The 16293-nt window shown below is 37.5% G+C and overlaps 1 protein-coding gene across 1 annotated transcript in view; it reads right to left on the bottom strand.

The window, feature by feature from the left end:
- Nucleotides 1–4096: 4096 nt before the first annotated feature.
- LRRFIP2 (leucine rich repeat (in FLII) interacting protein 2) overlaps nucleotides 4097–16293 on the bottom strand; it is a 60934-nt gene continuing 48737 nt past the window's right edge. The window contains exons 20-27 of the mRNA XM_010581818.1: nucleotides 15566–15658; nucleotides 11532–11633; nucleotides 11155–11287; nucleotides 9727–9776; nucleotides 8155–8275; nucleotides 7058–7137; nucleotides 5777–5881; nucleotides 4097–5019 (exon numbers count right to left, since the gene is read on the bottom strand). Of these exons, the coding sequence (XP_010580120.1) occupies nucleotides 4909–5019; nucleotides 5777–5881; nucleotides 7058–7137; nucleotides 8155–8275; nucleotides 9727–9776; nucleotides 11155–11287; nucleotides 11532–11633; nucleotides 15566–15658 (795 nt within the window). The 3' untranslated portion in view covers nucleotides 4097–4908. The remainder of the gene's footprint in view (nucleotides 5020–5776; nucleotides 5882–7057; nucleotides 7138–8154; nucleotides 8276–9726; nucleotides 9777–11154; nucleotides 11288–11531; nucleotides 11634–15565; nucleotides 15659–16293) is intronic.

Below are 16293 nucleotides of genomic sequence, written 5' to 3'. Positions count from 1 at the left end.
CGCGACACCCGCCGGTGGCCGGGCGGGGAGACCTCGACCACCCCAACCGCCGCGGCGGGCCGACCCCGAGCCGCTGCCGCAGGGCACTTCAGCCCTCCGCCTGCCTGCAGGGCTGTGTGCGTGTGGGGGTACAGTGGTGGCGTTTCTGCGCTCAGCCTGAGTGGCCTCACCTGTGTAGCTTTTTTGGGGGGGGGGGGGCATTAAATGAACAGCTCGCAGTTAGCGGACTCCTGGTTTTGAGCGGGAGAGGGTGAAGATCCCCTGGCACGCAAGCTGAGGCTGTGGAGATTCACGGCCTCAGTGGAGCGTGGTAGAAAATGCCATGAGCACATTAGGCACCCCAGAGGCTGCATTTTGGCATGTGATGTCCCACAAAAGACAAATTAGAAAATTCGAGTTTCTCTTCACCTTTTTGGTGCTGCCGCCCGTCTCCTAACAAACACTCGCCGAGCCTTTCCATCCAGCCCCAGCAACACCCCACGGACCAAACAAAACCCCCACAAGCTTGAAGGAGGAATGAACTATGCTGGGTGTTAAAAATCATGCCCTCAAAAAAACCACTGGCATTATGCCACATTACAATTATGCTTATGCCCCCTTTCTACTAACTTTGCACCTTTCTGCAGGCAGTGATTGGGCATAACCCTGTGTGCAAGAGGCACTAACAACCACCTCTGTCCCCTTGCAAACATCTCCAAAATTATCTGATTAGTATAATTCAACTCACGCTTTTTTTCTCAACCAAACCCCAGCTGGTCTGACCAAACACAGTAACTTTCCTTATAAGCTTTCCATAATTACAGCTAACGCTTGTTTTTCATTTGGCCAACAAGCAGTTTGTGGTCTCCAGCAATGCTGGTAAGGTCATGTAGCCACTATTCACTTGCCTATCACAGATACACTGGTTCTGATTAAATGGACTGTGCTTTGATTAAAATAAGAGCTTTCTCTTTTGCTATCCAAGTCTCAGTCATTATTACTTAGATTTTTTTTTTTTCATGCCTATACTTCTATCAAGACAAAATAACCTCTTGTCTTTTTTTTTTTTTTTCTTGTTACTGCTTTTCATGGTACCTCCCAGGTCATCTCAACAATCTCAGAACACTTTGAGGTATTTCTCTAGGCAATTTTTTTGTTTGTAAATGTCTGAATTCCAGTCTGCACCGGTTCCAGAGAGCAGGAATGGTATGCTTTTCTCCAGCCATTGAACAACCCCTAAGTACAGGCCTCACTGAGGGGACAACAGAGATTAATGCAGGACCTCCAGAGGGTGCAGTGAGACCACAGGGTGTTGAGATGGGAGATGACAGTGGTCTGGTTGAAGTAGCTGATGTTCAGGGGGACACAGTGATGCCTGGAGGGGCTGAGTGACAGTGGACACTTGCCTGCTGAGATTGCACCTCCTCAGCAAGTCTCATCTTTCCTGAGGTTGTGCAATGCTACCTATTTATTTCACAGCATGGCCCTGAAATTGAAGACTTTTCTGTTCTCTTTGGACTTCAGTTTAGTGAGATCATGCTGGTCTATCTCTATTTGGAGATCATTCTCTTAAGGGGGATAGAAAGATAAACTCCATTACTGAATCTTGTAGACATTACCCTCATAAAGATAAAAGCACTAGAATCTTTCATAGCTCCTCCAGGGAGATGTTAGAGGCAGAAGTCTTTTGAAAGAATCTCCCCCCCCCCCCAGTATTACTGAAAAATGATAGTGAAAAAAATCCTTAGAAATATCAACATTCTGTAACATGTCCTTTAGAGCCCAGTTGACTTGGTGCTTAAAGATTAGAATCCTGGTGTGATCAGTAAGTCTTAAATTCCCTTATGAACTACACCCTTCTCTAATAAATTATGCCTAGGAAGTAAAACCGAAACTTTCTTTCTAGGAAGCTTTAGGAAACATTCTGCATTTTCAGTGTTAACTTAGAGCACATGAATCAAGTATCTCATCAGCTGCGGCTGTTTTGCCTAAGTAATAGGAGAACAAAACATATGTTGGTTTTGTTTCCATACTGCAGAAAGAAACCATGGGAAGACACTGACATAGAAATAGAGAAGGATGACACCAGAAAGGAAACGACTGCTGCCTGTACCCCTACAAGAATAGTTATTGACTTGACCATTGTATTGACTCTTCAGGAGGAAATTGTTATTCAGGAACATGCAAGTAAACAAGCATTTTGCTGCTCAAGATTTTGTTATTACACCAACTAAATATGATTGCTTAGACTGCTGAGGGGAAACAAATTGCTAAAAAGGTGGCCAATAAGTCTGCTGTGCTGCTAAGTGAGCTTTTAAAAAAAGTTTGTTAAACATCAAGGGCCAAACTTTGAACAGGCAGCTACTAATTAGCATCACCCATACTGGAGGACTGTTCTTAAAATTTCAGCGTACCCTGTTAGTAGACAGACCTTTCATACATTCGAAGTAGTTTGCAACATTAACTTGCATTATAACTAATACCACTGTAAAAATCACAGCTTGAAAAACAAAGTTACTCTAATTTTCAAACAAATGTCAGATATGATATGGTCATTACAAAAATTTTGTTCAGTTGCATGATTCTGAAGCAGTTTTATACGGAAAACTTAATAATGGAACAGGCTTTATAATCATGTTCGTTTTATTTACTGCTTTTGCTTTTCATTTTTATTTGGATCTGTCCACTTGCATGAAAGGAGTTCACAAGAATCTGGTGAAACATTATTCTTATTTCTGGTGAGAGTTGTGTTTTGGAAAAAGTTGAAAGGTTTGCAATCAATTTTTGCTAGGGCTGTTCCCTCCCTCTTAGCTGTTTCAGTTGCCTTAAGAGTCATATTGGATCACATAATCTAGTATTATTCAGTTAGTCTACACATTGGGAATCTCATGTTCTGGGTATTTTGTTGAATTTGTTTTGATTTTCTGGTAGCAAGAACTGGGGAAGCTCTACAACTAAAATGGCTACACTAACAGAACTCTGTAATAAACAACTTTTTAAAAAACTACTAGAAACCTTCATCTTTAGAAAGGATGTACTGATGCTTTACCTGTGCTCCAGAAAGTTTTGCAGTAGGTTGATGACTCTGAGTTAGTAACTCCTTAGCTGACTGTCATGGTTTAATATTGAAATCAGTTTTCCCCATGCCATAAAATGTCCAGCTTCAACGGGGTGGTTTAGAGGAAGTGAACTAAAAAGATGTGCTCCCCACCACATGCCAAATAAGGTTTTATCAGAGTTTTGTACATATGAACACTCTCAAATCCCCTGAAGTATCCCTTTATCTTCAGAATACACACCATTAAGAACTACTCAAGACCCCGATAGTTTCTTCTGAACAGGTACACAACTGAATGTAAAGAGCTGACGGCACAGAATGATCTATGTGATCAGCAAACTACAACTGTCTCCTATTTAACGAGTAGGCCTCGGGAGATCTGCTACTTACAAGGAGGTTTCTCAGCAGGGAAGGCATCTTCTTTTCCAACTCCAAGAAGCATCCACACCAAAAGAGACAGAAAGCTTCAGTTTTGCACTGTCAAGATGGCTGTTCTTTGGAAAGCAGCTCTGGTACAAGCAGAAGCACTAATGCTCTGGATTGCAAAGGTCCTGAAACCTGCCTTGCTTTGAGAAATACTCCTGAAGTGTAGCAATTTGCAACAGAAAAGCATCTGATACAAGTTCAACGGAATGATTCCTCTCAGATCAAATGTTGGGCTCCTGCTGGCCTCAAGGAAAGTCCAACACAGGGCCAGTGCCACTTCAAATACTTCAGAATTGCAACTGCAGGTGCTGCTCACTTCCCACTTGTGATGTGCCAGCTTGAAAAGAGTGGAAGTTCTTAACAGCATTCACTGACTGTAGAGAGTAAGCTACAGACAGAAACCATTGTTCCAGAAAGCACCTTCTTCCTTGTACTGCCCCCCTCCTCCATGGCAGTACTGTCAAAGAGTAGCAGACCAGGATAAGAAATCAGAAAAAAAAAATTCAAACTCACTATTCCAAAGCCAAAAAGATACTTTTCAAGAATATGGAGATCAGAATTTACTCTTCTGCAAAGATTTTGCTCTGTCCTGTTGGTATCTCAGTATTTAAAAGAAAACACAAAACATCTGGGTTTGGTCAGTAAAGTGTCCATTTAATAAACTCCTTAGCCACATTTCCCACCCTTCCTCCCACCCCAAAATTTCAATTCACACTTAAGCAGCAGATGACGTAATTTGATGGTGTACAACGGAAGTTTTTAAAACTGCACTCTTAATACTAAGAGTATCAGGGGCTAGTATTTGACAAAATTACCTAGAACTCAGATATGCCCATGCAAAAAAGCAGATTTTTATATACAGTCCCTATTTTTTCTTATAAATTTAAATATTTTACAAAAATGTATTCTCAAAATGTATAAAGTTTAGTGAATACCCCAACTGTATCTTAAAATAAAACATTATCTGATTTCAAAGGTTATTTCAACAATGAAGTCTAAATTGCACCAGATAAAAGGCACTTGTGCTGTGTGATGTCTTGAGCAAATATATGTTAGTTTATAATACAGTAATACAGTGTCTTCTTGAATTCATGCAGTTGTCTCCGAGCATCAAGCATCATTAAAGCAGCCAAGAGATCGTGAGTAAACTTGATTCCACAGTTGTAAAAACATTTTCTATCACTAAGTCGAACATACAGCATTGTGCTCCAGCTCTGACTCTAGAATCAAATGCTACAGAAAAATTGCTGCCATTCACATGGGAATTCAAACTACATTTCATTCTCCCATAACTTACAAAAAGAAGTATGCCATTTAATTATGAAACTAAAACATCAATGAACAGCTCAGTGTTCAAATAGTTTGTGCCAGTGAAAGTCTGTATTTAAAAACAAGCTAGGGGCTAGTTATTCAAGGAGCAGTGCATTGTATTTTCAATTTCCACTTTACTGTTGAGATAAAAGCGCAGTCCTATTTGCCTTCATCTTCTCCAGCCTTTTCATTAAGTTGCTATTAGTCATCTCCATCTCTTCTATCTTATCCAGTGCTGTTCTTAACTATAAAATGAAAGCAAAAGTTATGATCAGTAAGTTTACTTGGACTTTCTGCTGTTCTTAAGCTTTGACAGAAGAAATTAAATCAGGAATACAAGTTATTATATGCTTTATAAGAGTGCCACATGAGTTAAGACACAACACTTTCATTATTGCAGTCAGATGAATTGGAATTCAACTGTTAAAAAAAATATTGGGAAGCAATTGAAACATGAAACGTACTCATTCCAAAAGAACTAGGTGCCTGGAACTTCTATTACACACTATTTAAAGGTAAAGTCCTCTCCACCATTATTACTTGCTGATGGATATATATTCCCATGGGTAGCAGGCATCATGCTAGTCATGCAGCAGCTCTTAAGCAAGCACAATCAACAGCTCAACTAAATACAGCTTCTTCCCCACAACCTGTGAGGTATATGCTGGAAACTTCCCAGACTGGCACTTGACATAGGGGTATTCAGCTCCCCAGTAATTTTTATGGAAGGATTAGTTTAAAATAGTACAAGTCATTACATTTAGAGGAAAATACAACTTTAGATCCTTCCTTTCAAGAAAGTACTGCATTGAATTGTAGTTAGTATTACTTTTATGTGCTACAGTTGTCTTCTGAATGCAACACTGATAGACTCAGACGTCTCCTCAAAAAACATTTAAAAGCTGTAACTGAAGATTACAAAAAAAAGAGCTTGAAGGCAAAAGACAGAGCAGTTCAAGACTGAAAGGAGTATATAGCTGAAAAGGAAATCAAGTCAATTACCTCTCGCTGAAGCTTCCTTTTTTCAGCTTTGAGTTCATCTTCTACTTTTTCTGCATTTTCTGCTGCATTTTTATACCTTGCAACCTGCCCCTGAAGTCGTCCAATCTGCAAACCCAAACAAGACAAAAGGAACAATTACTCAGGTGTTCCACCCTGAGCTCACCTGCCACCAGCTGTTCTTTCCTTTCTGAAAAGCCACCATAACACAAGGCATCCTATGAATTAACCATAGTATCTCCCTCTGGAAAGAGGTTTAACTGTGTTAGCAGCACCCATAATTGCAAAGAGAGTGTTTAAAAGAACTAATAAAACAGTAAAACAAATTGTGGGCAGAAACTTGGAATACCCTTCACTGCCCGTCCCTCCCTGGCGAGGGTCACAGGAAACGGTAGAGAATGCAACATAGCATAGGACACAGCTGAGAAGATACAAAAGGTTAAAGAACTAAGCAGAGAGAGAAGAGTTAGAAAAAGAAAAATCAAGAATTGGGGAACACACGGGATTCAAAACAAAAGCTGGAAAGTTGAAAAGCAGAGACCATATGAAAAAGTGCAAAGTAGGAAGGAGACTGTAACTTGTTATCAGGACATGATGCGAAACATCTGGAGCTCAAGCACAGAATTCTGCAGTAAAAAAGGGGCTCAAGACAAATCCTAGTTGCAGTCTGCAGGGGTTAAAGCCCACTTGCTGGATTATTATATTTATAGCTCCCTGCTGCCCCCAAATCCACAGGATGGGCTAGTAGCCTGTTGCTGTGCAAGAGAGTACAGCTATGCATCTCCAATTCAAATTATAATCCTTTACGTGATTTTTAGGTGATCTACAGAGATGCTGAACTATAATGCCACATTACTGACTTACAATCACAAAGTGTGAGTAAATCAGTGTGAGATATATATGTATATCTATAAAATCAAACTCTTGAATTTCAGAGAGTAAATTATGTACCTTCCGCAGTCTACACAACTTTCTTGCAAGTAATTAAGCTACATAAACCGATTTTCTTGAACTAGTAGCTTCAGTTCCTCTTTATATTCTGCTGTACATTCACATCTTAGTAAATTAACTCCAAATTATTTTCTCTTATGGTTAGACTATGCACAGGTATTGAATTGCAGGAAATAAGAAAATACAAATGTAATGACATTCTGTGCAAACTAAAAAACAAACAGTAAAGCAAATGATGAAATATGTTTTCATAGTTTTTGTTGAAAAAAGTATTGTAGAAGTGTACAAGGCAAGTGTAATGATAACAACAAATATGAAGACAGACACACTTACATTTTGTTCCAAGGTAGTTATGTCTTGTTCAGCTTTCGAAAGCTTAAATTTGTATTCACTAATTTGTCTGTTGGCATCTCCTAGACAAAAATTGACAGGAATATGTTACTCAAAGTAACTGTCTAAACTGCCCATTTCCCTTTCCATTAAAATTCATTAAAAAGACCATTTTATTGAGAAGGCTGTATACAGGATTATAAAGAGATAAATGTTCTTTCGGAAATCTTTTTGAGAATATGAAAAGGTAGAGAACACAACTACTGCCTCTGTAGGAGTGTGCATTAAATCTCTGATGTATAATGAGATACACACCTTTTAAACCACACATATTTAGATCAGCACACTCATCTCTCAATAAAGAGAATCAATGCAGTAACCAACACACACTGCAAAATGGGTCAAATCACAATAGGCATAATACCAGCAGCATTTAGCATAGATATCTGTAATAACATTCGAATAATAAGGAGCACAAGGCTTGAACCTGCCTGACAAACACAAAGGAGCTTTGCAAATTATTTTGGTGTTATATTTTATCCCTGACATTGCCAGTGATCTGTTAACTTTCATTGCCACAAGCGTATTAAATGAATCTGTCAAACAAGTAAAGTTTTCAGCTAAAGAAACAGCTTGCTTGAAATGGAAAGTAGCTTAGCGCTTCTATAAAGCAACACTGGATATTGTGTTAAACTTTAATAATTTTTCATGTTTTGCTTCAGAGAATCTTTTAGATTAAGTTTCTGTATCAAAGATTCAACAAAATAAATCGGCTAGAATATATTAACAAAATATCTCAGCTGAAATTTTATCATCTAAAAATTGAAATTGTTCAAGTAGTGGCACCCATTCTAGTCAAGGTCATCAACTGAAAAAGAACTTCCCAGAATGTTGTTATTCAGCACTCTTTCATGAGAGAGGCAGATTTTTAAGCTATTCTGCAGTAAGAAATTTCCTGCAAGGAGATACACTGACAAAAAACTAGCTGCTCAACAATATATTCATTCACAATACTACTACAGCACAACAGTATAGGAAAAGGAGCTGGAAGAGTGTGTTTCCCCAGTAAGAATACCTTTGAACAGGAACCATATACCTACTCTGCATTTCAATTAGCTGCAAGTCAGAACCATTCTCTAAGCCTATGATATCTGGATTCATGCCATCACTTTTAGAATATTTCTGTCGTTCTTCTTCCAACTGCATCTTCAGTTTTCTAACCTGAAAAAGAAGTGTTCTTTTGTGAAAAAGAGACTCCCAGAAGTTCAGTAGTTGTGTATCTAAACGTTCAGTGGGAAAAAGGCAAAGCAGTCCTGAGATGCCACTGGCTGAGACGGTTCTGTAAGCGGGAGTAGCAGAGCCATGCAGGGGAGGGAGGGAAGCCAGTCTCCAAAGCCTGCGGCTGCAGCCCCTTGTCCCCATTGCTGGGTGAGTGCCCTCTGCATGTCAATGCACAAGACAAATCCACCAGTTTGGTCAGTGCTGCAGGGATCTCTGTGCAATGCAGGGGTGCCCTGTAACTCTAATAGACCTGCCTTTCCAGGGGAGACAGTGGCGTGAAACTCTGCTTATGCATTTCTTGTACAGTATACCTTTTACACTCTAAACATGTATGAAGATAATGAACAATATCCTGGCAAATTTACAGAAAGAATAATCCACAGCTTTTTTGGGGTCCCCTCTTTTACTCCACCTAGAAGCAATGGTCCTAGGCAAGTCTATAGTGCACATTAGTCTTAAACAGTTCCATTTTATGCTACAGCAGCTGCCTTGGTATTTTTCCAGTAGTCAGGGAATGCAGATCCTCAGCTATGTCCTCTGTGTCTGGAGTTTATGAAAGAAGTGGGAGCTACTTTTCTGACTCTCTTAGCAAAATATCGCCCTACAGATTAGCGGTGTGGGAGTTCTACTTGCCAAACTTCCATTCGTGATATAAATCAAATATTTTAACAGTGATTTTTACAATTATATGGTGATAAATATGCACATGTATCTTTATATACTTATATTTAATAGCCTTAATTCAATACTAGAATTTATTAGCATTCTAAACCAAGTATCTATACAAAAATTAAGGTACGTTCCAGCAAAAACAAATATTGACAACACCACTTTAAATGTGCAATGTGTTCAACTAGAAGCACAAAAACTATGGTATTCTTAACAGTTGTTCAATGGGTGTATATTTTCTTGAGTCCTCTCTTCTCAATACTGAACTGTATTAAAATGTGACTGCTGTGATAATATTAATTTTTTGAGTAACTGAAATGATCAAAGAAATAGTTCCACTTAGAAATTTGGAAGACAGTGCCACTTGAGCTCATGAGAATGTCATCGCAGTATTTCCGCATAAGACAAAATGAAAGAAAGAACAACTTTAAGTACGTGCACTAACAGTAGAGTCAGCAGGCAGTTAGATTTCAGCTAACCAGTTAGTGAAATGAGGGTTCTCTACCAACCACAATCAAAGTCACATGTATAAGGACACTAGTGAGAGGAGCTGGTAATTCCTGGTAGCCAGCCAGGTAAAAGGTTGAATATTTTATTTTGCTTTAGTGCTTAAGTGTTTGATTAAGCACCTTTGGTGCTTAGTATTTGTTTACTGCTAATATATTAACAGTCTGCAAAAGGATACACAATGGTCTATTTCTGAAAAGAATAGCTTATTTTACCTGGGACAGTAATTCCTCCTTTTCTCCAGCCAGTTTTCGTAGCCGGACATCTAAAACCAAAGAACCCAATTAAAAATCAGAGAAATCGGTAACTAAGAAGATATTTTTCATAACTTTTTGTTAATTTTCAACTAACATGCTCTTCAAACTTAAGGCTAATAGCACTGGGAGCATGAAACTTTGGTATCTTACTAATAACAACATACCTGCCTTCAGTTAATAGCAGAAACAAAGGAAAAGTATTTCATTCACACTGTTTATTAGTATAACAATTTTAAAAGCAAGACCTCTGAGTTTAGTAATTCTTCAAAGCAGATTAACAACTGAGGATTTTTTTTCAGTAATAAACCACAGTTTTGTCCCAATATCTAGAACAGCCATTTCCAACAAAATTTTCTTCTGATTGTATACTCTTTTCCCTGTCTTATTCTTAAAGATTGCTATCTCTTCAGGGAAGACACTAAGCTTCCCCATATGTTTAGAAAGTTTGTAGAAAGTGTTCTCAAACCACAGAAAAACAGTACTTGGGAAAGGACCCACAGGAATGTTGCAATATCTCTAATCAGTCAGAAGATCAGTAATGGCTACAAAACAGTCTGCCAAGCAACACCCTGCTAAGATCAGAGCAGGTATCCTGGAAATTGTACCTTTGACAGTAATAAAGCATAAAGACATCTGTATTTCACCATGATGGAGCTACAGCAGAAACATGCATCAAGTCTAATCTTTGTCAAAACAAAAATATGTAACTATTATATATTATGTACAAATATAATGCAAGTCTATAGAGATGTTTCTTTGCATGTTAATGAACGTTTTTTACAGTGGATTGACTATGCATACAATAACTTGTTCAACCTAAGGATAAAAACAAGTTAAAATAAAGGCCCTTAAAACCTCTATCTTTCTGTTGTCTATGTCATTTTTTTGAATACTTTTAAAACTTTTTTTTCCTAATGGATGTGATGAAAGACTCCACTTGCTTTACACTAATAAAGGCATAAGTATTTCAAGGAAGGGGAAAGAATATACAATGCATTGTTTTCTGTAACAGAAGTTCTTTCATTGATTATACATATTTTAAAAGATTTTTTTCATGAAACACAACGGAAAACATACTAATGCAAAAGTCTACACTTTTAGGCAAGATATTTTCTGACAGTAATAAAACCAGAAACTGGATCAAGAGATCTAATTAATTACAAACACCCAAGCACATACTTTTTTTTTTTTTTTTACTCAAAACATACGTCTGTCTTTTTATTCAGTGTAAGAAAAAAAAAAAAAGTCAGTCTTGAAAGTTGTGTAAGCATGTATTCCAGAAGCATCACAGGTATCTTTTTGTGGCTGTAAAATCACAACCCGCTGTGAACAGGAGAGAAACAAAGACTTCAAACACTCTATAAAGTATGTTGGGATATTTTTTACCTAGTGGTCCTTCTCCTGCAGATTCCAAGACTTGAGCAGCTTCCTGTGATACAACTGTTATTGCACCAACCACTGATTCATGGTTTACATCACCATTTGGTGTGCCATCTGGAATTATAACTAATCCATGTTTCTAAAAATACAAAAAAAAAAAAAAGCTACTCATACATGCTAAAATATAATTGGACAGAAAAGTCTTTAAAAAGCTCTGCAAGTTGATCGAAACAGTTACAACGAAATGCACCATTTATCCTACCCTAAGGTCAGGTTTTGAGACTGCACAAGAATAGTAACCATTCTTCCTCTTTTTCATTGACCTTGATTTCACGGCCCATTCCTGGATTTCTGTTACTGTAAAGTAACTACTACCAACATACCTCTCCTCTCTTCATTGTTTCCTTCAGGTCAGCCAACTCCTCTCTGAGCTCATCTCGCTCAGTCTTAATGCAGTCAAAGTAATCTTTCTGTCTTTCTAGGGCCTGGGTTCAGGCAGATAGCAAGAAAAAGAATGGCACAGAGAAAAAGCATATGACAGATAGCAGAGAAATTTTCTACAAGCAAATACAAAGAGCTCAATAAAAGTAAAGAAATTAAAAGGGGTATTTAATATATATATAAATATACATCTCTGATAACTACCTTTTACAAGTCATATATCTAGCCTCATTGCTGCATGTTTGTCATGACATAGTTTTTTCCCAGGCAAGTCTTAGTAGATTCTTTAATAGATTTTTATTTAGTGGATTCTATTTTTGGTAGATTTTGATAACCTAAATTCAATACCAAAGAGTAAGTGATTCTCAATACAGGCACTCTGTGGCCAGAAATAAAATTTGCTGAAACTCAATTGGCAAAGATCCTAAAACATTACATCCATTGAACTAATTTCTCTGCCTTTTACAGGGTGTAGAAGTAGAAATCTTACCTCATAAAAGACCTTGGATATATAAGCCTGTGATCCACTTACACTAGTTTATTCACTACTTGCTTTTGTAAGTATTACAACCACCCTTTACTAAAACCAAAGCAATCAGTTTTAGAGGGAAAAAAAAGCAGCAAACACTAGCAGCACTATTTTAGCACAAAAAAGTGCAATATGGACATAGATGGGTTTGCCTACTTATGCTGAAGCTGTGTTACCTGGCAGTTAATCAGACACTTTCACTTGACTGGGCAGCATCCCAGCATTCTGTTCAAATTCAGTTACTGCATGCATTACAAATAATCCTGACCATACAGCAACTACAAAAGTGTACACACATTTTGCCACAAAAATTACCCAACTAAACCTTATGTCATGCATGAATGTTTAGGAAGGGACTGATACCAAGAAAGAAATGAAGGTGTATACTTTGTATCATAATCGCCCCATGTAACAATTGCAGTGTGCTGAATTTCAGTAGTTACCTAGAATCTGTATACTGGAGCAATGTTTTAATGCATTACTCAGTTTCAACAGAAAAATTTAAGTGCTCTTGCACTTTATTAGCGTGTAAATGTAACATTTAAAATACAGGTAATTCAACATGTGTGAAAGCATTAGCTGTCACATCATAGTTTAACAATTCATAAGATGTCCTTTTATTTCCTAATGCATACTAGATCTCTAACTACATTATAAACAGTATGAAGAACCTTAATCATTACATCATTTTGTGTTCCACTTAAAGATACATACACCTTTGCCATTTTTGAAGAATAGTGGCAGAGATGGAGGGGGAAGTAAGCTCATCCACTTGAGAAAAAGGACACAGAGGCCCAGAATGACACTGCAGACACAGATCCTGTTTGCTTGGCAGTGTCCTGTGATGCTGCTGACCTTCCCAAAACATCCTTTCTATCCTTAACTGCTATGCACAAGTGTTGGAAATCAGAAAATTTTGATGGGGAAGGAAGTGAGACTGATATAACCATGTATCTCTACCTATGGAGAGATTAGTAATTGTTATTTAATGTTGAAAAACTTTAGTAAAACTGTTAGTGTTTGTATGCTCAGGGATTATGATATATGACATGGATTTTGTACTAAATCTACTTCTGTAATTCTTCTATTGGGGCAGGGTGGGGCAGAAATCTGGACAACTGAGGTCTGCAGGCATGTGTTAACATACCACTGTGATTAAAATCTGATCACTTGGCAGAAAGCAGATTTGTCTGAGGTCCTATTTTCTAAATATTCCCAAAACCTTCACAAAATCTATACCAAACTCAGACACACCATTGCTAATTTCAAATTGGCAATGCATGTACAATTTGGATCCACCAAACAGTAAAATAGCTGTATATTTCAGGAATATAACCTGGAAGTTATAGTTCAGTGTCCTCAAATTGATCTAATTTAAGACCAAATACAACTGCAAATTTCAATCATTTTGTAGAAACAGGACAATATAAGAAGGCAGGTGTAAAAGAAACTCATGCTATCTCTGTTCTGCTTGCCTCCCTTTCTTCCTCTGAGACAGCATCAGTCTTGCATACGTTGTAAAACTAGGTTACAATTCTAGTTATAAACTACTCCTTTGTGAAGCTTCTCAGAGACTTCTGAAGCTGGAATAGAGTATAAATTAGCAAAGCTATTAAGTATCGGGCAGAAAGACTCAAAAACTGTGAGCTAAGAAAAGTATGTAAATGTTTTTGGATAACAGAAGTGAGAAAGAAGAGACAGCAGCATTTTTACATTTTAATAACTAAGAGATTTCAACTCCAAGATAGTAAAAAAAACACCTAGAAAAAAAATCCAGTTATGGTGTTTACAAGAACACAGAAACTGGCAGGAAAATTTTGGCTAAAGGAAAAAAAATACCTTTCTTGTCAATCTGTCTGGTAGCTATTGTTTTGAACATTAGATAAATTATATGCTCTGTACTAACTCTGGCAACATATTTGAAAGAGAAAAAAGTGCTTGCACACAAAAAATGCACAAATTGAGACAGTCCAGTACACAAAGGTGAAGAGTAAGTATGGAAAGAATATGGTTCATTAAAGAGAAAAAAAAAAACTTTCAGAAGAATGTTCAGAAAAAACTTAAAAACTTAAAAATGTTGAAATATTATTTTATGATAGAAGGGAAGATTGCAACAAGGATTGAAGGACTGAAACATGAAATATGCATTGAAAAAAGACAGTATAACAGGGCTTTTTTTAACTGGGCACCATTGGTTAAAAGGTAACTTTTCAAAGTGACTTGAACTCCAGCAAATACGGCAATTTTCAAAGAAATCTGTGTGTCAAAATCTGGCATAAAATTCAGTTAGAGAGAAATGACCCTAGAGTTACTAAAAGGCAGAAAATTCCTTTCTAAAGGCTTTCCAGTCAACTCCCTCTCATCACCAGGCAATCTACTTGCAGCCCTGAACAGCCACAAGTTCAGAGTCATGTAATTATCACCGAGGCTAAGGCTGACTCAGACAGTTTTACCACTTCTGTGCTGCCCAGAAGCCAAGCTGACAAACCCTGCCTGATATACATTAGCTGTGTAGTGAATATCAACACAGTTCTTCCTGTACCGCCTTCCTTCCTATACAGAAGCCCTAGAGATGCTCCTCAAAAGGTCCCACACAACCACTGTTTCAATTCCAAGTCTCAATTCCAGTAGCTGGTCACTCTGGTATTTTATGTGTGGTATCACAAAATCAGCTTGGTTCAGTGTTGCATCCAAGCTAACCAGCCCTAGAAGGATCAGAAGTGAATACAGGAATGCTCAAGTTGGCTGCAGAAGTCAATTCAAGATCATATTTTTTAGCACTAGGCATGCCAAATGCAAGCGTGATCTACAAATATTCACCGAGGCTTCTCTACATTTTGACCCTTGGGTCCTGCAGCTCTCTAGGTTTTCCATTATTTGGGGTATTTAATCTCTCTTATCCCAGGTAGTGTAAAGCAGACTATTTTAAAATCCACTAATTCTTAAGCAAATTGTTAAGATGACTACAGAGGCAGGAGTCAAATGGCGAGCAAGCTTTGAACTGTTCCAAGTTCTGAAAATTGTATTTGCCTCTAAGGAGATTAAAAACTTTAAAAACAACTTCAAATCTGTATAAAATTATATTACTGCTATGTCACTATGGATCAATATATGGACTCAGGCCATTTTTACCTTTGTTAAAAATAAGGAAATGATGACTTTCTCAAGCCCTGAATACAGGTAAAAATATTTTGTAAAAAAATTATAAAATTATATGCAGGACAGCTTATTATGTTACAAATTTAATTAGTGTTACTCATCATTATGCAAGTAAAGATGAAGTAGAGCTCATATTCTACAGAAAAGAAAGACTGCAAAACATTTTAAATATTTAAATTGGGAGTGGCCTTCATTTCTTTGGGGTACACAGCATCCCTTGGGGTGTGGGGGGGCATCCATCTACTTCTAAAATGAAAAGATACCTTTCCCCCCATATTTGATTCATACCCCTATTTTTTTATCTTTCCAATTAATTGTCTCCTGGAGATCAAACACCTCTTTGGTTATGGAGTCTATATTCTGCTGCATGCGTTGATTCTCCTGTAGTAAATAGGATGAGGAAAGAATAAAAGAGGAAAGAGAAGTAAGGAAATGGAAAAAGAAACATTCAAATAGATAAAGGAAATTGAGTAATAAAAGTCAACCAAAGAGTTTATGAACATGAAGATAAAGAAAAAGGGTGCAACTTAACATAATATATTCCTTATGGATTCACGCAACGGTTAATTAATTTTATTCTACCAATGTTGATGGGAGAATTTAGTGCAGCTAGAGCTACTTTTCTTTAGTAACAGTTCCCACCACAGACTGGGGATAACATCCTTCCTATAGGCAAGTAATTACCCTGTTGTAGTTTCCAGATACCTTCAAGTCCCGTTTGGAAGTGAATGCTAATGTCAACAAGTGGTTTTATTAATATTTTACAAAACAGAAAATCTTCTTAAAAGTATAAAGAAGGAAGTTTTAATCAAGCATCCAGGGAAGTGAAATACAGCTGCTGACTGCTTTCTGATGCTATATTAATACATATCAAGTGTGGTCCTATTTTTTACCTAACACTGCATTTTGCTGCTTGCCCTGCAAACATAACTAAAATTCTTTGCTATGCTCATATAATTATGTATGAGGACAAAATAAGAATTTTTAGGGCTAGAGACAATTTTTTGCCCCCCCGC

This window comes from Haliaeetus leucocephalus, unplaced genomic scaffold, assembly GCF_000737465.1.
Source record: "Haliaeetus leucocephalus isolate CR32 unplaced genomic scaffold, Haliaeetus_leucocephalus-4.0 Scaffold808, whole genome shotgun sequence".
Taxonomy (NCBI): Eukaryota; Metazoa; Chordata; class Aves; order Accipitriformes; family Accipitridae; genus Haliaeetus; species Haliaeetus leucocephalus.
This window is presented reverse-complemented; position numbering and strand designations above follow the sequence as displayed.